General features: G+C 40.1%; 1 protein-coding gene across 8 annotated transcripts in view; it reads left to right on the forward strand.

The window, feature by feature from the left end:
* The window catches only part of PRR5 (proline rich 5), an 84813-nt gene that overhangs the window by 40568 nt on the left and 22861 nt on the right, over positions 1 to 21384 (forward strand). For all 8 annotated transcript variants that reach the window (XM_085232800.1, XM_085232778.1, XM_085232781.1 and 5 more), the window contains 5 exons: positions 5113 to 5193; positions 14021 to 14069; positions 14729 to 14786; positions 19007 to 19098; positions 20311 to 20451. In XM_085232800.1, the coding sequence (XP_085088926.1) occupies positions 5113 to 5193; positions 14021 to 14069; positions 14729 to 14786; positions 19007 to 19098; positions 20311 to 20451 (421 nt within the window). The remainder of the gene's footprint in view (positions 1 to 5112; positions 5194 to 14020; positions 14070 to 14728; positions 14787 to 19006; positions 19099 to 20310; positions 20452 to 21384) is intronic.

Raw genomic sequence — 21384 nt, forward strand, 5'->3', positions numbered from 1 at the left:
GACCTGCCGGTCACACTCTTTTTAATGCATATTAGGATACCATTGGCTTTCTTAGCCACAAGTGCACACTGCTGACTCATGGTCAACCTGTTGTCCACCAGCACACCCAGGTCCTTCTCTGCAGAGCTTCTTTCCAGCAGGTCTGTTCTTATCCTATTATGATGCATGCAGTTACTCCTCCCGAGGTTTAGACTCTACACTTGCTCTTGTTGAACCTCACCAAATTCCTCTGCACCCAATTCTCCAGCCTGTCCTGGTCTCATTGAATGGCAGTACAGCCTTCTAGTGTGTCTGCCACTCATTCCAGATTCATAATCAACAAACCTGCGGAGTGTGCACTCTATCCCTTCATCCAGGTCACTGATGAAGACATTGAAGACCAGGCCCAGTACCGACTCCTGGTTGCCACTGCTTGCCACAGGCCTCCAAACAGACTGCACTCCTTATTTCAACCGTTTGAGCTATGTTGGTTAGCTTGTTCTCAGTCCACTTCACTGTCCACTCATCTATCTCACACTTCTGAAGTTTATTTATGAGGTTGTTATGGGAGACAGAAAACAGTGTTTTGATCACTACAGTTCTTCCTTTTTGGAGTCTTAAAAATGGCAGGGGTATTTAGGGCTGTACAGCAGTGGGGCAGAAGGCAGTGGTGTTTGGGTGCTCAGCTAGTGACTCAAGTGAAGTGTTTGTGTTGGTGGTGATAGTGAGGTGCATTGGCAGGGGCTTTCTATCAGGTAAAAGTCAGAAAAATAAGCCCCACCCTCCCTGCCTTGGCACTTGTTGGGAGTGTCAACAGTGAGTGTCAAACTCAGTGCTTTACACAAAGGGATTGACATTTTCTGTATCCCTCCATGCTCATATAAACAGTGGGGAAGCAGGGCTGTGTGCTGCAGCTGTAGTTCGGCCACTGCTGCCTTCTCTGCAGGGTCAGGCAACTCTGGAATGAGTGATCTCTCCAAGGAGCTGAAATTTCTTAGTGTTCTGGGTTGATTTTTGCTGCTGTGAGAGCCTTCACAACTGTAGTTACCTTTTGGCAATCAGCTGTAATTTGTGGCAACTACTGGAGTGACCTAGCATTTTGTCTTAATTCTAAAGGCAAAAAAAGAACATTATCAAAACGTTTTTTGTCGTTCTTACTTTCTTCTTTTCAAGACTGAAATACTGCACAAAACTGACAACTCTACAAAGCTCTAAAGTTTTTGTAGACTTTCATTTTCTACTCAACAGTGATCTCCACAGTTGTCTCATCCAAATTGCCACTCCGGGGCTCAGCCTACTGTGGGTACTTACCTCTTCCCTGCCCACCCACTGGCCCATGTCTCCTCCCAGGTTTTCTCCTGCTCCACTGCTGGTTTCTCAAAATGATTTCTTCTTGTGGATACCAGCCATCATCTTCACGCCAAGAATGGCCCATGGCTTGTGTTTGTATGGAAAGATATTTGCAAAATGTGTCTTAGTGCATGGACATTAATCCATATTAAATAGCACATGTTAAATAACACAGCCACAGCAGTTTGCCCCAAGTGCTGCTAGTTGAGGAGCTGGCATATGAATTAATACTCTACTCTCAAAAAGTGCAATAATCCCATAACCCCGAGATTTGTGTTCTTTTGCAATATGGAGGCATGTTTCAGATGCTTACTGCTCGGGTGCACAGAGCCTTCCAGTCCCCTTCTCTACCAGAAGATACTGATGGGGTTCTGCTAGAAACTACTCATTTCCTTCAACAGGAGAAAGCACAGTAATGCAGGACCAGGAGGAGTTATGTGGAAAATGTGTCTATTGGTACAGTACAACAAAGCAGAAACATTCATTAACCCTGGACTTAAAATCACATGGGGTCTTGTCTTGATTAGAGATTACAGCCTTATTTGTTACCAAGTGTGGGTACCTCAGGAACAGACCCACTTTTGGTTTCTTTTCAGCTCTGTTTTGTCTTCTGTGCTGCTTTCTTCTTTACCTTGAGCACACATTTACAGGCACAGCAGCTCCAGGGAAGGTGTTCACAGTAATATCAGTGCATGAGTACACCCATTATTAACTTTCATGATGTAAAGAAGGCAGTTTACAAAGCACTTCCAATTTAGCATAACCATTAAAATGTAAGTTTAATTATGTACATCATGACTTAAACCTCAGTGGAGGTTGGTTGCAGGCACAAGTGATCCACCCACCTCAAGCATCTTGCAGAACTCTTGTGTGTAAGCAGCAGCTCAGGCTTTCTTTTCACCAAAAGGTTGTACTGATCTGACTAAACCCTTTTAAGCAATCATTCATTAAAGAAACCATAGCATTACTTTAAGCACAGTTGGATTTGCTGTTTTTTTTCATTAGCTTACGTTTACTAAGAGGATTTATGCTAGCTTTTTATTACTCTGACACCAATTTACGCCATCAGTAGCATTCCTATTTTTCTGACTCCTCTGTATTCTGCTGAGCAAACGTTGAGTGGCAGACCATAGTGGTGTGACTGTAACTGCATCCCTGCATCCTGTATGAATGCACTGCTGGCTGAGATGGGAAGGCAGGGCCAAGACTTGTCCTGTGGGTTAGACAGCCATCCCTCACTTTAAGGAGGATCCCAGGCAGATGGAAATGTCATCAGTAGGATGTTTATAGGTGCTTGCAACTCATAGTTCTCATTGAAAAACCTTGTTCTGTGTTATTTCTTTGAGGGATTATGATAGACCTGCTAGGCTGGAAAGAGAAAACCTCCCCCTCATTTAGAAAAGACAGAAAGCGAGAGCATACTGGCTTCTAGGAGAGAGGTTTAGTCATTCCTCTCCGCAGAAGGATGGAAGGAACACTGCAAAGTTCATTTCCGAATCAGAAGAGCATGTAAAGACTGCTTGTTTTATTCACTACATTAATCGTACTTCACATATTACTCATAATATTAAAATACCCAAGTCACCTTGCTGTATACTGGAGACGTTTAGCTGCCAATTTTCAAATAGTCGTAAATGCAATGTGATTGCTTGAGCCAGCCAAAATAAACTGGGTTAGATTATCATGTATGTCTACATGTATGTCTACATGTATGTCTATGTCTGTGCTCCTAAGTGCCTGGGGGAAAGGGTGACCACTGCATGTGTGGGAGTGCTTAGCACCAAGAGAGAGAAGGCGATAGCAATTCCTATTTGGATCTGCGTGTGCCTTTCTTCCCAGTGTGTCATATCCTTCAGCTGCCACTTTTAATGTCCTTTACTCACAGATGAATGCAACTGAGCTTCTCTTTGCTGTTTGATGTTGTTGGGTCTGCAGTTTTATCTGCCAGCTCACTTCTCTGCTTCCAGCAAGTATTACAAGGGCTTTGTTTTGCTGTGGACCTGAGGAGATTTGATGTGGGTCCCCGCGATTCCCACACAGCCTCTGCATGTTATTCTAAGCAGCAAATACCAAGCTTTGCTGTGACAGTGCAGTGATCCCTTGGCCTTGCAGGATGTTGTTGAATGCACCTGGAAATCCTCCTGAGATCATCTGCCAGCGGGAATCAGGTTGTCTCAGGAGACCTTATGAGCAGAACTAACTTCAGCTCTTTGTCACTAGATAGGGCAATCCCAAATCCTCATAGCTCCTGGCTGGACAAATCTGTGTGCCTGTCAAGTAAAGGCTGAACTCAGCCTTAGTAGGGTTGCTTGAAGGTGGTCCTTCCTTCCCAGCTGAAACCTAAAAGCTCTTAGTATTTTGAGGATTTTAGCTCCATGCTTAAATGTGGCAAAAATCACCAAGAATCTACAAGTGTGGGGATTAGCTAACGGATGGGAAGATTGTATCAGTCTTCTTTTCTTTAGGAATCAAAGATGAAGTGCTCTTAAACTGTAAAAGATGGAGTTGGGATGGGGAAGGAAGGAGACTTCTACCTTTCTTCTGCTAGTACTGGAACAGGTTTGGTCTCACCTTTCACTAGCATTTCTTTACCTTTGCCCTCAAACCTCAGCTCAGTGATTTAGACTGATGTGTCATCACCCTAAGTGCATTCTGTGTGTGTGTTTCAGGAGCATTTCAGGGCTTCATCCTGAAGCACTTGAGCTCATTTCAGTAACCTTTTTGAGGTTTGGTCTTGTTTAATGGGTCTGGTAAGCATCTCTGCCAAGCATGTGGATTGCTCGGTAAAATGTGCAACACTTTGCAGGGGTTTGTCATTCAGCATTTCAGCATTTGTGGGGATGGTGGCCATGTGCTCCACTTACAGACAGTGCTGGATATGTGGCTTTCTGTTGAGCTAGAGAATTTTGTCGTTCTCAATCATAGCTTCACTTGTGGCTGATTGCAGAAGAAAATCATTACCACTAAGAAACATCTGCTTCAGAACAGTTACATACATCAATGAAAATGAAAAGGAAGCATTGCTGTAGGACAGATGGTTAGCACGTCGTTTCATTTCTTGTTGTCTGTCTCAGAAACTCTCCACCTGTTGTTCTTTTTATGCAGCCTTGGTTTTTCTTTAGATGGAGCAAGAGCACAAATTTTTGAGAAACAGAAAACTGTGTTTTGTAATCGCTACAGTTGTAAATGTTGCCCCTTTATTGAAAATGAATGAGAGGTTGATTAAACTGCCTTAAAATTCATAATTGTGTACTGTTTCTGCCTTTTATACTTTTTAAAGAACTAATTATTTTTGAGATTCCAATAACCCTGTTCTAATAAATTGATGCTTTATTTATGAATTAAACTTCAGGTCCAGTGTCCAGATTTGATAAAAGCTGGTTTATTAGTAAAGAAATAAAGTAATCATAACTGAGATGCCAGTAATACTGGAAATGTCAAACTGATCTCATAACAAAGTTGTAAATTATCTCTGTAGTGAGCCCATAAAATGGAAGCAAAAATATGTTTAAAATTATACAGAAGTACCTAGAATATATGAGGCTAAATTTTCTGAGGTTACTGATTTCAGGTAACTATGAAAATTGTGACATGGCTTTTCAGAAATGTCATTTGTTTTCTAGAGAATAATTCATTTTAAGGCATCTGAGATATAACCAGCAGTCATCTGTTACTTTTAAGAATGGTACCGTGGTATCTGGGAAGAGATGTTTCCAGATGTTTGGAAGTGATACCTTTCTAAAATGTGATCTACTGCTAATGACTCCTCCTGTTCTCTTTCAGTATCCACAATGGAGTAATAGCCGTGTTCCAGCGTAAGGGTCTCCCCGATCATGAACTTTACAACCTCAATGAAGGAGTCAGGTAAGTGACTCAGCTCTACTCAAGGTGTCATTAGCTGGCATGCGCAGTACGGTTTGCTAGGACTTGCAGTTGAAATCTTTTACAGGAGTATGGTGGGTTTTTTTGTGTTTTTTTTTCCCTGTAGTCATTTCAGTCAGTTCAATCCATTGAGTCTTGGTGAATAGATGTGCTGATGTGTGTCAGCACCTTGTTGTGTAGTTCCTTCTTCTACAGAGGGGAGGCTAGGTTATGGGGAAAATGGATCATTTCAGAATCTTTCTTGATATGTTGGTTTGAAAATAAGGAAGGAAAAAACAGGATCCCATCCTGAACACATAACAGTGCAGCTCTATAGCACTGCAATTATGCCATCCTTTCCACTGATGCTAAGCCGATCTCTGAAGTGCTTCCTTTTTCATGCATGGAGGATGTAAAGCCTCCAAGCGCTCAGGTGCAACAGAGCAAGGAAAGACATTGTGCCTGGGAGTCCCTTCCATCTAGCTTCTCCTTCTATGTGAACTGAATGTGCTCTAGATATTATAAAGCTGTCTTGTCAGCAGAGTGACCTGAGTAACACAATTTAAGGTTCCTGTTTCTCTGCCATGCTGTGCTGATACTGTTTCAATAGACTAAATATAGACCAGTGAGGCATATAATGTTGTAGGTTGCTTTTTTGTTGGTTTTTTATTTTTTTTTTTACATAAAGAAAAGTCAGGTGAAAATCCCATCATTTTAGTCATTTAAGTTTTTGTTACAAAGAAGAATCTACCAATTCATAAGCTGATGACATGGATCTACAGCATCTGTGATTATTTACTAAATTCTGTCTCACTGGCAAGGGCAAGTAGCACATTTCCTTTTCAAAACTTGTCCCAGTGCTTTGAAGAGTAAGCAGTGGAAAACAAGCTGCGTTTACAAAAGACAGACAGCTTATTGTATTCCCTCTCTGTCTTCAGATAAATCCTCAGTGACTCCCTATGACTTAATAATTATTCCTGCTCTGTCTGGGCACCACATGTGATAACATCCATAGAATATCCAGAAAATGCTGGTCCAGTAAGGATAATTGTGAGAATATCTTCAGAGAAGTCCAGGCAGATTACATTTGGCCAGTGAGCTCTCTCTTTTTTCCTCTTTCTTTGTCTTTTTAAAATTAAAATAAACTTATTCTTCAGTTATTTCTTATTTCTCTGGGGAGAAAATGACATGCAAAGAATAGATTTTCTAGGATGGCTGTCAGTTAGCATGATCCATCAATCATTTTGAGTTGGTTATTGGAATAATGGTTGATCATTACTGTAAGTGAAGCTAGGATTCTCCAGCTTCATCTGAATGACAGGAAATGGTTGTTCTGGGCTGAGATTTCCTGGTCCATTGCACTTGCCTCGGGATGCTTGTCTGGTGGTGAGGAACAGAAGAGAAAAAGGTATAATCTTGTATGGACCAATAAACGGAAGTAAAATTGCTGCTACCTGGAGAACAGCACCCGGATTTTGCATTCATTCACCTGGGTGTAAGCCTTGAACAGTGATGTTACTTGTTAATATAGCTATGTTTAATTGCAACATCTGAGGGAGCAGAATAGGCAAGCTGACTACAGACTGATTTTTTTTTCCCAGTTTGTGATGGATTATGCTGCTGCATGATGGGCCTATTTCCTTTGTTAGTGTAAGAATAATGCTGCTGTATTGTCATCTTGGCTGATCATTCAGTTTTGCTCTGTTTTGGGAGGAATAATGTCTGGTGACTCACACCTGAACTGATGGACAAAATATTATGAAATCTAGGCCAATCTAGAAAGGTGCTGTCATAAACAAGACATCAGCAGCATCACTTGTTATGTGAGTGAATGTGAGATGGGCTGCAGCATGGCTTTTGAGGCTGGTTCACATACTTGCGTCCCTGTCACAGATATTTGATTCCCAGCTTGATCAAATCAAGCTCCTAGTGAGAATCATGTTCAGGAAATTTATGACCCTCCCCTTATAGCCTGGAAAGGGAGGGCAGGTTACTCAAAAGAGCCCCAGCCTAGAGGTTGTTCCCTCTCACCTTCTACTTGGCCTGAACATCCTTCTAACTCATTGCCAAATTCCACCGTTTCTCTTATTGACTGCTTGGACTTGGTGAAGCTTCTCATTGTGTGTCCTGCATGCAGTTCATTCACACAGAATTCTAAGATGAGAAAACAGCAAATGGACTAAGACTACAGAAAGCTCTGTCTATAGAAAAAAGCATGGTAGTGATATTTTTTGAGCCTGTTTGTGTACACGTCCAGATGTGGCCTCTTTCTTGAATCTGCACTCCTGCTAGTCTCTTCATTTTACTGCTGATCATAGTCGTTAACTTTGTGGGACCTCCTGACTACTTGAAACTCAAACCTTTCTCTTCAGTTAAATTCAGCTCAAAACAACTTTTGGTTGAGAAAGTAGCAACTTCACACATACAAAAAAAATCTGGGTTACTACTCTTGATATTTAATTCAAAATATTTTATTTTGGTTAATATTAGTATTCAGTGTAAAAATATCTGGTTCATAAATATGGCCTCAGGAATGGGACAAGTCTTTGTTTGCCTTATTGTTTTAGATGCATTTTCCCAAGAAGTACATAAATAAAATGAAACACATCACCATTACTTCCATAGAGCAAAATTTGAGTATAGAAGTGTTCGAATTTTCAATAACCTAGTAACAATAACCTTTTTCAGCATTTACTGAATGGTAAAAGAAGTTTTTGTTTTGACACTTTAATTGGAGCAGATTCTGGAATATTTTCATAGTTAAACCTTGAACACCCAATTGACTCATAGACCAAGTGTTAATATTTGAGCACGTTACACCTGTGATGTTTGTGCACCTTCATTTTGACTTAGGAATGTCACAGTGTTCAATTACCACATATCACGGATATGAGCAAATACTTGCATATAGCTTCCTAGCCTGAATACACATGTAGAGGCTTTGTACTCTGATTATTTATGCACTGGTTGCTTAATAAGTGTCAGTGGGTACAAATCAGTACAGTCTCACTGCTCTGGGTTTGGCCACTCACTTACACAGGTGCCTTTTGACACCATTCTTATGTAATTACTCTGGTATTAGAAGGTGGCCTTAAATAAGAAGTTGGGACAGAACTGAGGAGCTCTATATCAAAACAACAACAACAAACAAAACAAAAAACCTAAACAGTGTATGATTTCAGTTTATTTCAAATTGCCCTACCACGTGAATAAAGATGCATCATAATGCAGGTACTGGAGAAGATATTCCAGTAAGAGGAGTCTCATCAGTGTATGTCTTGTGCATTACTTCTTGTGAGCTCTTACTAGATAATTCAGTAGGGGGTTGATTAAAAGTTTAAGTAACAAAAATCTCAATGCATATACTTTCTACTTAGTATTTCTCTTGGTTTATTTGTGCAGTAGAGTGGAAATGATGGTACGTTTTCCTTTTTCATTTCATACACAATATGTCATTTCAAAATGTTTATTTACACCACTTGTAAACCAAGGAAGAAAAAGAAGGTAAGGGAAATGCGGAGGAAGCACAATATCCTGTGTTAAGATTAATACACATTATAGCTCCCTTTTTTTGAGTTTCAAGATAATGGTTTGATGCAAACACAGCACGTTTCAGTGTTGTTTCCTCTTTTGTAGCAAAAGTTCAAACCCAGTTAGATCACATCCTTATATTTGCTTCATATAATCTAATTGCTATTAAAGATAAAATCAGTTATAATACTGTCTTAGACTTTACATTCAGTACAATTACATACAATAAGGAGACCTTATTGCACTGTGTAACTACCTGAAGGGAGGCTGCAGTGAGCTAGGGTTTGGCCTCTTCTCTCATGTAAGCAGAGAGATGACTAGAGGGAATGGCTTCGAGCTGCACCACGGGAGATTCAGGCTGGACATTAGGAAATACTTCTCTGAAAGAGTCGTCAGGCTCTGGAATGGGCTGCACAGGAAGGTGGTGGAGTCACCGACTCTGGAGGTGTTCAGGAAATGTTTGGACGTCGTTGCACTGAAGGACATGGTTTAGTGAGAACTATTGCTGATGGTTGGACTGGATGAAGATCCTGTAGGTCTTTTCCAACCTTGGTGATTCTGTGATTCTGAGTAATGTTTCAAGAGAATCTCAAAATGAACCAAGGAAGCAGCAACAGGAAGATAAAAAAAGACAGAAACTATTTTAGTGTGTTTTATGTGCATTTTTATTATCATGTTAATTTATGAAGGCATTAAACAGGCAATGAAAGTCTGATAATAATGATATACAAGCATCATAAAACTGCATAATGACAGTCAGCAAAATCAGATGCATAAGCCTTCTATCTGATCAGTGATCTCTTATAGGTTTAATCAGATTTTTACCTAGATTCCACTATGACATCCACTTATCTAGATAAATTTACTCAGCAATCTGAATTTTCCAACTTCTAACAGATGACAACCTGATCGTTTTTTTTTAAAGGAAATTAAAGATTGAAGAATAAAGAGCAAGCAATGTCTTCTGTCCAGTTTTGCTGTGGAACTCTGAAATGAATATGGTGCTGAGAACTTCAAACAGTGGTGCTCTGATGTGGCCCTGAGGGGCTTACTATTTCACTAGAAATTAATTAAGTAGTGTGAAGTGTCTGTTTTATTAGGGATTGAAAGAGCAAGATGCATTAATTGTGCTGTCAATTTTTCTACCCTGTAACCAGAGATGTTAATGTAGCTGTGCTTCTGCTTAGTATGAAACAGTCCAGTGCATACAATCATAGAATCATAAAATCACCAAGATTGGAAAAGACCTCCAAGGTCATCCAGTCCAACCTTCCACATATCACCAATATTTCCCACTAAACCATGTCCCTCAGTGCAGTATCTAAACATTCCCTGAACACCTCCAGGGAGTGGGACTCCACCACCTCCCTGGGCAGCCCATTCCCAGCTCCTAACCATTCTCTCAGTGAAGAAGTATTTCCTAATGTCCAAACTGAATCTTCCCTGGAACAACTTGAAACCATTCCCTCTAGTCCTATCACTATTACATGGGAGAAGAGGCCAACCCCCAGTTTGCCACAACCTCCCTTCAGGTAGTTGTACAGAGCTCAGGTTACCCCTGAGCCTCCTCTTCTCCAGACTAAACAACTCCAGTTCCCTCAGCTGCTGCTCATAAGGATTGTGCTCCCCTCACAAGCTTTGTTGCCCTTTTCTGAACATGCTCCAGGAACTTGATATCACTTTTTTGTAGTGAGAGGCCCAAAACTGAACGCAGTACTCAAGGTGTGGCCTCACTGAGGCTGAGTACAAAGGGATGATCATCTCCCTGCTCCTGCTAGTAACACTATTTCTGATACAAGTCAGGATACCTTTTGGTCTTCTTGGCCACCTGGGCACACTGCTGGCTCACATTCAGCCAAGCATTGATCAATACTCCCAGGTCTGTTTCTCCTACAGTCTTCCAGCCACTCTGCCCCAAACCTGTAGTGTTGCTTGGGTTGCTGTGGCCAAAGTGCAGGACCTGGCACTTGGTCTTCTTGAACTTCATCTATTGGCCTCACCCTATAAATCCAGCTGTCCAGATCCCTGTGTAGAGACTTCCTACCCTCAGGCAGATGGACACTTCCTGCCAACTTGGTGTCGTTTGCAGACTTACTGAGGGTGCTCTCAGTGCCCTCATCCCGGTCAGCAGTAAAGACATTGAACAGGACAGACCCCAACACTGACTGTTCCCCCAATACTGGGAAACACCACTTGTGACTGGTCACCAGCTGCATTTAACTCCATTCACCACCACTCTCTGGGCCCGGCCTTCCAGCCAGTTCCTTACCCAGCAGAGTGTACCTGTCCAAGCCACGGGCTGACAGATTCTCTGTGGGATTCAGTGTCAAAGGCTTTGCTGAAGTCTGGGTAGACCACATCAACAGCCTTTTCCTCATCCACCAGCCAGGTCAATACATTATAGAAGGAGATCAGGTTGGTCAAGCAGGACCTGCTCTTCACAAACCTGTGCTGGCTGGGCCTAAGCCCCCAGTTGTCTCACACATGCCATGTGATCTCCCTCAAGACAGTCTGCTCCATAACCTTACCTGGTGCCAAAATCAGGCTGACAGGCCTGTAGTTCCCTGGATCTTCCTTATGACTATTACTGTAGATGGGAGTCACACTGACAAGTCTTCAATCCTCTGAGACCTCTCCAGCTGACCAGGAACGCTGTTAGATGGTGGAAAGCACCAAAGATTGGCTATCACCTCTGCTAGCTCCCCCAGTGCCCTATCTGGCTGGATCCCATCTGGCCCCATGGACTTGTGGCAGTCCAGGTGGAGTAGCAGGTCTCTAACTGTTTCCACCTGTATCATGGGGGTTTATTCTGCTCCTCATTCCAGACTTCCAGGTCAGGGGGTCCTTCAGTACCCCAAGGACAACTTGGTCTGACTTTTAAAGACAGATGTAAAGAAGGCATTGAGAACCTTTTCCTTATCCTCAGTGGTCATGTTCCCCGCTGCATCCAGTAAAAGATGGAGATTCTCTTTAGCCCTCCTCTTACTGTTAATATATTTGTAAAAGAAGTTTTTTGTTCTCTTTTAAATATGATTCTATAATTAACTGCAAGCTTGTTGTTTAGTTCATTCACAGCTGAAAAGTAGAAATGGAGTGGGATTTTGTTTTATCAGAGGGCCAGTTATCAGATAAGTAGAACTTTTTTCTTTCCTGCTCTAAATGCCAAGAATTATCAGTAGAATAAAAAGAGAAAGTATTTGCATATCACCTGTTAAAGACTATGAGGAAACTAGGACTAGACTTCAAAGAGCTGCTAGCTTGAGGAAAGTAGAAATTTAAGCAAAATCTGTCAGCATGAAGCACCAGTACTTTTTTGAAACAACAATGAAAGGAGGTACCTTGGAATAAATTGTCACTAGCATAGTAGAATTCAAAACCACAACTTCCTTGTTATTTTAACATAAAATTGCTTAATTATCTACGTTCAAAGTAAGAAAAACCTTTAGTTCCATTGCTTCTGATCCAGAAGAAAAACAACTTGGACAGTAAATTACCATTTTGAGTATGCATGGCATGCACAGCATCCTTTTACTTGTTGAAATAAGGGCTGGTGAACACTTCTAATGCTTTAAGGCTTTAACAATTTTGTGGGGGCAGGTGTTCAGCCTTGACAATGGGATTGCCAGTGCATATGGGAAAGGATGGAGTCTCAGGACACTGCAAGGATTGTTCTCTCCCATATGTTGTAACAGCAAGCATGCTGAGAGGTCTAGCCATACAGTGGCCATCCATGGCAATGAGAGACATAGAGCTAAAGCCTGGACTGGCTTAGATAACTTTTGTTTATAGATAGTTTGTCTGAGTTAATCAGATTTGTAACCAAAGAGGATTTAAATGATTAGAAACTTCTGAAATAAACTCTACCTTGTGTTTATTTTCCATTTCTTTTATGCCTGGAGTGTTTCCCCAGTGTGCTGTGGGGTCAGTGTGGACATGTACTTGAGGATAAATAAATAAGATACTGTATTTGGGCCTCCTAAAGATTGACCTGACCCTCCTTCCCCTGAACTTGCAGAAGATTTCAGGAGGCTATGCTGAATCACGTGCATCAGACAACAACCCGGCAGACTTCTTTATGGAGCACAGTGTTATGCTGGGCTTTTCAAACTGGACATGTATTTGGTTACTAATTGTAATAATTTGTTTAATTACTTGTTTGTTTATTAAAGATATAATCTAAAGGGATGGATGATAATTTGCTACAAATGTGTAGTTTTCATAAATACACAAGTGATCAGAGCACTGAGTTGTCTAGCTGATGCAGGTCTTTAGATTTTGAGTTGAATTTTACCTCATTTCTTCCTGGTACTGCACGGGCAGATTTCTGTAAGAGGTCAAGGCCAGACTGGCAAGAGCTCAGAAAGTCCAGTTGGAGTGAAACTCTTAAATGGTCTGACCTCTTGCTGGGGCATCTTAACAGTGACATGAGTACAAAGAAGTGCTAAACATCTAGTATCCAATATGTGAGACTTAAACAATATACAACTCTTCAGCTTTGTGGAGACTTTTGTCTGGATAGAAATGTTGGGTTTGTGTGGAGGAATGCTGGCTCTGAACATTAAAGTTCTTTCTGGTAGGTTGTTGTGTTTTTTTGGATGTGAATTTGGTTTGCTCTGTTAGATCAGTTTGTAGGTTTTAGTGCAAAGGAGTCATGAAACAGAGTTGAATGGTTATGTTTCTACCTGCTTTTTCACTGAAACTACATGAAATTTCACTTCATGAATCCTGACTTGGAAGATCATGACCCCTTTCAGAAAACTCACTACATTTCATACCTGCAACAAAACCTGCAGAATATCATCTTGTCTCAGGTTTCTCTCTAAACATTTTGTCACGGCTTTTTTGGGGGAGTTACACAGAACAAATTATCTGGCTGTGAGTAGACCTCAGCTAAGTTACATGCCTGTTTGTTGACTCAGCCACACTGACAGACTCAGAGTGCCAAGACTTCTCCCACATTTGCAATGCCAGATGCCAGTCAAACCCTGACACTGAAGGAGAACAGCTCAGGCATTTTTAAAAAGGGTTAGAAGTAGGATGGAATACATCCTCTTTCAGTTTCTTTTCATGTGTGTTTGTGCAATGAACCATCTAAAAGAACAGCAGATATTTTGCACCACAGAGAAATGCTGGTTGAGAGTCTTAGTATTGTTGGCCCTGTTTGTTACAATTTTAGTTAGCCTTTATTGGCAGACTGTGTGAAAATATTTTGTTGTTAGTGTCTTCCCCTTTCTCATACAGTGAGCAGCTAATACAGTTTGTTGATTACAGAGGTCCTTTTCATATTCTTTTTATACAGGCAGTTATTGAAAACAGAACTGGGATCCTTTTTCACTGAATATTTACAGGTAGGCATGTGTTTTCTTTCATTTAAATCAGATTTTTTTTTATGTGCTACTGAGCAAAATCCCTTCACCTGCTCTAAATGCCAATACAGAGTCACTTGAAACCATTTCGAGATTTCCATTGACTTCTCTATGTTGTCATTTATGAGTAAGTGAGATCTGAGGTTTATATATACATTTAGATAGTGAAAACCCAGTGCCTGCAATAGGTTTGTGCAGTCAATGTTTTTTGTATGGTACTACCATCTTTCAGTAGATTTCAGACATTCACTTGTAACTTACAATTTAAATTCCTGAATAAAGCAAGTAATTTCATTGTAAGTATGTTTCCTAGGAAAGAGAGTTAGTAATGGGCACCTGTTATCTACTGAAGCAGTATTCTTTTCTAAGACAGAATACCTGCAGTGTGAGTCAGACATTTGAAGTCAAGGAGCACTTTGCATTGCACAGAGTGGGTGCTGTGTCCTGCAAGCAGTAGGAGATTACAGATTATTTGAATAATTTCCTAAGCAAGTTGGACGTGGCAGGAAAAGTCCTTCTGTAATTGATCATCAAAATGAAACCTCGTCTGCTGTCAGAAATTAAGAAAGATCAAAAGGTGAAATATGATGGCTACAGGAAAGTATATAATTGAGTAATGTTAGTCTTTATTTTATTTACAGAATCAACTGCTCACAAAAGGCATGGTGATCCTAAGAGACAAGATCCGGTTTTATGAAGGTAACTTGAATTTTAGCATAGCTATCTATATCTGTCAGAGGAGTTTTAGCATTGCATCCGGAAAGCAGCTCAGTTCTTTTTGCGAATTCTCCTGTACTGTGGATTAAGAGGTATCAGTCTATTCCTCCAATATGTTGTTCTGACATACCATGATGTTCCCATTGACCTTCATCAGGGAGAAGTGACCTCCCAGAGCAGCTACAGAGTAAAGGATTAATACCTCGGATGTAGACACTTCCTTCACCTCCAATTACAGTCTACTCAGTATTAAAGAAAAGAGGAAAAACAGAATGATGTGTTTTAGTAAACAAAAATCTAAACTTTGGGATCCAAGTTAGTTGAAGTGCCTGTCAAAATGCAGAGCAATGCTGTGGGTTGTTTTTAAGAGTTGTTTTGGATTCATGATTACATAAATGAGGTCAGATGCTGTCTCTTTTTTTACTGTCAAGGCAACATTAAACTGCCTGCACCTTCTGGAGGTGTCACCTTGTGGAAGTAAACATCAAGGTAGTTTCTTTTATGTTCGGAACAGTCCAAATTTAAAATAAACGAATACAGAGACAGGGGATGAATTTGTGAGTGCGAACCAATTTCTGCTTTTTTTTTTCATTTGTGTCTATGCAAATCTGGAAAAATGTGCCCATAAGAATTAGTTCCCACTGATAAAGTTGTATCACTTACCCAGTCTACATTTCTGGGTCCATTCATTCTCCTCCCTGTCATTGTGAGCACTGCAAAAAAAACCTGAGCCAGGGTAGCTTTTGAATTAATCTACGTGAATACAGAAAGAATGGTATCTTCTCAGTGTGCTGGGGAAGTGCATGGGAAAAATGCAGATGTGTTTTTGCCTGGTCAACTTTCAACCAATACTTCCTATTGATGGCCACTCTCATTTCATGTCCTATGCTATTCTGCAGCTTTTAGATGTGTTGTTCAGTATGCTGTTTTGTCTTAGATGTAGGCATACAGCATTAGAAAGTGACATGATTTTGGAATATTTCCAAAGGTTATTGAATATGTAAATAGTCTGAAGATCTTTGAAGAGTCTTTTTAAAGAAATGTGGCTTTCCCCAAAGCTGCAGTCATAATACCACTTAGTATAAATATACCTTTTTAGCAGTAGCCTGGAGACAACCATTTCCATTCATTTCAGCCATCTCTAAATCTTAAATGTGACCTTTCATTACTGGCAGAATAGTTGATGGGATTAAGATGGTGCTATAGGATTCAACTTTTCCGATAAAAAGACAATAGCCCAGAACGCAACAGAAGGAGAACAAATTTCACATTACAGTACTCAAACTCCTCTGAATGAAACACTGAGTTCCTCAGTGACATGAAATAACAGCTTGGAGAGCACAATAGAGCTGTAAGGCTTTCAAGATCTTTGTAGCTGCTTTGTAATTCACAAAGAAAGTCATTTTTAAGGATCAAATTGGTAGATTGGATGCAGAGAACTACCAAAGTTCAACCCCTTGTTCTTAAGGTTTTACTAGCTTGAAAATCAAAAATACTACCACTGACGTTTGATGTCTATGCTGAGAAAAAAAAAATTGGAATGTAAGACCAGTAAGTGGCTTTCAAATATAGGAGTGTTTTTATTAAATACCAAAATTTCAGCAAGCTGAGAATTTATTTATTTTTTTAATTTGGTGAATCATTTTACGTTTTCTCTTTAAAATATGATCAGAACTACTGGTGACAATTAAGTCGACCAAACATATGCTTGGAAAAAAAACATGGAAATGTCAACTCACTAAAGGATATAGGAAGATAGCTGCAGTTCAGGAATCTAATTTAGAGGCAGAGATCTTCCTGGCACAAACTTTTCTATTACCTTACCTTTTGAGTTGCTGGTCGATGTGAGTTTCCAGGGCTGGAATCTGGTTTTCACAGCAGCAAAAGCACAACACTGTAGAGTCCATCCCATAGTTGCTGACCCCATTTCTCTCTCTGAAAATACCTGCCACTAAGTTGGGAGCCCAGAAGTCATGGAAGCTCCCATTCTGAGTTGGTCCGCCCTCCTTAGTCTGTAGTGGTCCTTTCTCTCAAATCTCAGGTTGTCCTGCATCTGATGATATGGGTGTCCCTATCCACTCGGTGTTGAAGTTTTCAAAAGAGAAGAGATCATTTCAGAGCGCACATTGGAGTGGTTTTGTTCTGCAGGAAGTTCTGAATATTTCAACCTTTGTTTTGAGCAAAAGGTGTTTCAGTCTTCTATTTCCTTCAGAATTTTCAGTTAACTTCAGGAAATGCTGTGAAAAGTACAGTGTGCGTTTTAAAGTCATACCAAACTGACATTACCCTTCACTTAAATGAGCATTTAAAGTAACCTAGATTTCTTGAATCAAGCAAATAGTTAAGGTAAATATAGGACTCTTTACCTGACAGTAAAAGAAAACATATTCTTGAAAGGACCAAGAAGTCATATTCCTTGATGTGAAAGATACTAATCATCACCATACTACAGGAATTCCTCTTCAACCCACAGTAAAAGGCCTACTGGGGAAAGTTATCTCTGCAGCCTTTCTGAGCTACTGCACAGAAATCCATCCCTTTACAAAACAAGCTGCCCACAATGTGGAAGGAATGTGCTGTACTAAAGGCATGCTTATCACAACCACATATTTCTACTTCATACAGTTCTAGGAGCAAAATTTGAAAAGGACTGAATCTAAATATTCAGCACCCACATTTGGTTCCAGATTTTTTAAAGGCTTCATTTCCATTTAACCTGAGTTTATGAGTAGCTAATATATTTAACTGTTTTTAAAAATCTGCCCTTCTGGCTTGGAGTTATTTGGGTTGTCCATCATGATCAGGTTTCCTCTCGCTGAAACACAGTTTCGTATGAAGTTTATAATGCAGTGGTATTTATTACAATTACTACTTCCACAGCTGGTCGGAAAAAGACAAATAAAAAAAAAAAAACTGAAAAGGAGAAGACCCTTTTCAGTCTAGTACAGGAGTGTGTAGGACAGAGAGAACCCCTGTGTGATATTGCGGATTTGAAGGTCTTAGAGTGTCAACCCAGGAGTTGCAGCTGGGCCAGAGATGCTGCTATTTGTCATGCATTTAAAAATGCAGCAAGATGAAGTATCCCATAATAAAGATTGGCACTTGTCTAACTCGGAGTATAGGTGCTTTCATGCAGATTTTCTTAGTGATGTGTGTACAATTCTAGGCAAAATGCTCCCTGGCTGAACCTTAACTAATGCTGTAGTACAAATATGAATAGTTTTTGATTCTGAAACCAGTCTTGAGATTGCTATTAAATTTGCATCCTGATAAGTCATGTTGTCATATCTGAATGCCTCATGTAATGCATGTATTTATCTCCAGAATACTTGCTGGTGTGTGTGTAGTTGTCCCCAGTTCATGGGTGAGGGGCAGAAGGCCACTGAAGAGCTTGCCTCTGTTCACTTAGGCCTCTTGGGCCTGCATTCAGCTATCAAGCCAGAATTTCTGTCCTGCAGCTCTCAGGTCCTGCCTTTGCCTCTGTGTTTTATATAAGATGTTCTGTGAGGAACTCGGTGTTCAGCTTGGTTGTATGATCCAGGGCTTCTCCAGTGTCTCCTATGAAGGCTTCCAGGTAGCTGCAACTGGAAAGGAATTGAAGAAAGTCACAGGGAACTAACTCATGTCATCGCAGATTTGATGCATCCTTTGAAAGCTATAGGAAAACGGAAAGCCTGCAGCATTCTCTGCTTTCCATAGACCTTGGTTGAGATCATCTGTGTAAAGGTAGATGCAAGGAAGCCAAAAGGTTGATCTATGGGGTTATTTTGTAGAAGCATCTCTACAGAGTGAGGCTTTCTTCGCTGCTTTGTGGCTTTAAGTGCAGAAAGAAACATGGTGAGGGAATTTTGCCTGCAGGAATGCTTCTACATTTAATCTGCTATGTCCTCCTCCTGCTGTTTCCTGCAGTCTTGTTCAGTTGGAATTACTGCAGGAAGAGGAGGAGGCATGACGTTGTATTCTTCACAAGGTTTTTCTGCATAATCTTGAATCTCAAGTCACTGAGTTTATTAAGAACATTAGTTTTGTCATCTAAAAAGACACAAATATTGAATTATTTGATGTTCTGAAAGGAATACAAATTCTTTGCTACTGAAAGTGTCTGGTAAATGATTCATCTTTATATAGAGCTAGCAGAGTCATGTTTTCAGTTAGCTGATTAAAACCAAGACAGTTCACTTATTTATTTTATGTTTTTGCAGGGCAGAAACTGCTGGATACCTTAGCTGAAACCTGGGATTTTTTCTTCAGTGATGTCCTGCCCATGCTCCAGGCTATTTTCTATCCTGTGCAGGTGAAAAATTACGCTGTTACTATAGAATCTTGAAAAACTGGAAAAAGCAACCTTACTGGTTCATCAACGGATTGATGCAATCCTAAACTCTCTCTCCTCGGGCCAACCTTCCATTACAGCTGTTCTGTATAGACAAGTTATGCAAATAAGTCACTTATGCAAACAGAGATTTGAAGTGTTCGGGTGAGAAAGATGAATGGGAACTTTGAAAATAGGTACAGAGTACAGGTAGGATGACTGGTCCTTAGGTCAGCTCACACTAGAAGTCCATGAAGGTCCTGAACAATAAACTAAAATGTGCACACAGGGAAATAAGTGGAGCTGTATTGACTTCAATGCACACATTTCCTCCTCTGCCATATGAATGTCTGTGAAGTACCCCCACTTTTGAGAAGGAGGTCAAATTCTATACTACTTTAAATGGAAAACAGTAGTCAGTAAAGTTAGACAAGTTAACCTGAGCTCAGAGTTTGACTCCAGTAATTTAAAATCTGTATTAGGTACTTGGTCTGATGTGAATGAAAGCTCAAACTTCTAACTTATTGATGGTCAAAAGAGTGTTGTTTTTTACTGAAGTCCTAAGGGAATTTGTCCCAGATAGTTATAAGTGACCTTCTAGAGTTACTCTTGGATACCTGTAGTTTTTATTTGGGAGTTCACTGCCTAAACATATTTGGGAAAGCTTTGGAAACTTTCTTTAATTTTGCCAAATGGATTTTATGCCTGAAGTGATTGTGCAGAGGTCATCAGTATTACCTTTTTGCAATTAACTGAGTTAATTGAAGGCATGAAATATGAATTCAGTGGAGAAGTTGCAACTTTACAGAACATTTGAGAGAAGTTGATATTAAATCTTGAGAAATACTGGAGATCCAGCTCTGCTTTTTCATCCCTACTTTCTTTTATTTAATATACTATATATTTCCTTGATGTTAAAGTACAATATGTCATTATATATCCTGCACTCAGGTAAGATTTTCATCTCTCCTCCTCATATGTAGCTGTACTCATTCATTGTCTGCACATTCAGAACTTCTGAATCAAATTCACTGTGCAGATTTGTGGGCTGCTCTGTGTCCTTTGTTGTATTTCCTCTGCTTTTCACTCAGGTTTACCATTCTTGTAATCCTTCAGAAGTGGAGGAAAGACTGAGGATATGGAAACTCGTTTTCACAAAATTCATAACCCATTTTTCTTTGTTTCTGTTCCAAGGGGAAGGAACCCTCAGTGCGGCAGCTGGCTCTTCTGCACTTTAGGAATATAATTACCCTCAATATCAAACTAGAAGATGCATTATCACGTTCCAGAGCAAGAGTTCCACCTTCTATTATTCAAATGCTGCTAATACTCCAGGTACATTGATTATTTTTCTGACTGTTTTCTTTATCTGTCTTTCCTTACTGCATTGCTCAATTCTGATTTAGAGGCTCCTGATTTTAATCCTTCACTGAAAAGTTCTTACCCAAAATTCTACAGCTTCTATGTAATTAAATTTAGTCTTGATCATATCTGGGACTGCAGAATCTCAGATTGCATGCCTAAGATTCAGGAGGTCCAAGAATACAGAGTGATTTTGAAACCATAAGGCTTAAAATAAGAAGTTTTGCAAGCAGGCCAGTGTATGTGGTAATAACATGACTTTCAAGAAGTGCTATGTGTTACTGCATTAGCAGTTCTGGCTATGAAGATCTGGAGTAGGCAACAAAACAAATTTGCAATTTACGGTCATATTTGGTCACTAGAAAGAAATTCAATCAAAACTGTGGACACAATAACATTAAAACCAAACACTGGTACTTGCCTTCTGTGTTAAAAGTTTTATTAGTAGTGAAGAGGAGGAACTCAGGTCAAAAGGCAAGTGTATAAAATTGTCTTCTTAATTAAAGAAAGGCATGGCCTTGTGTTGAGAAGGAGAGTGAGACAGAGAGAGGGAGAGACCCAGGAGTGGATTTCCTATGGAGTGGGAGAAGTTGATATTTTCTTGGTTGGTTACTTTTTTATTAAACAAATAGATTTACAGCAAACAAAAGGGTATGGTTTCTCACACTTAAAACTATTCTTTGCTTATCACCACTATGAGTTAGTCCTGTGTGTCCTGGAGTGATTTTAAAGGGCTTGATAATCTAAAAGCTGATGATGAAAATGGAGCAAGAAGATGATCTCCACTTTGTCAAGAAATGGTGTTTTGTTCAGGCAGTTGCAGAGTGCATTTGTTGAGGTGTATAATGGTGTGTTTAACTTAGTTTTCTCAAAAAAAAGTTATTTACACAATAGGACTGCCTGGTT

This window comes from Meleagris gallopavo, chromosome 1, assembly GCF_905368555.1.
Source record: "Meleagris gallopavo chromosome 1, MGAL_WU_HG_1.1, whole genome shotgun sequence".
Classification (NCBI taxonomy): Eukaryota; Metazoa; Chordata; class Aves; order Galliformes; family Phasianidae; genus Meleagris; species Meleagris gallopavo.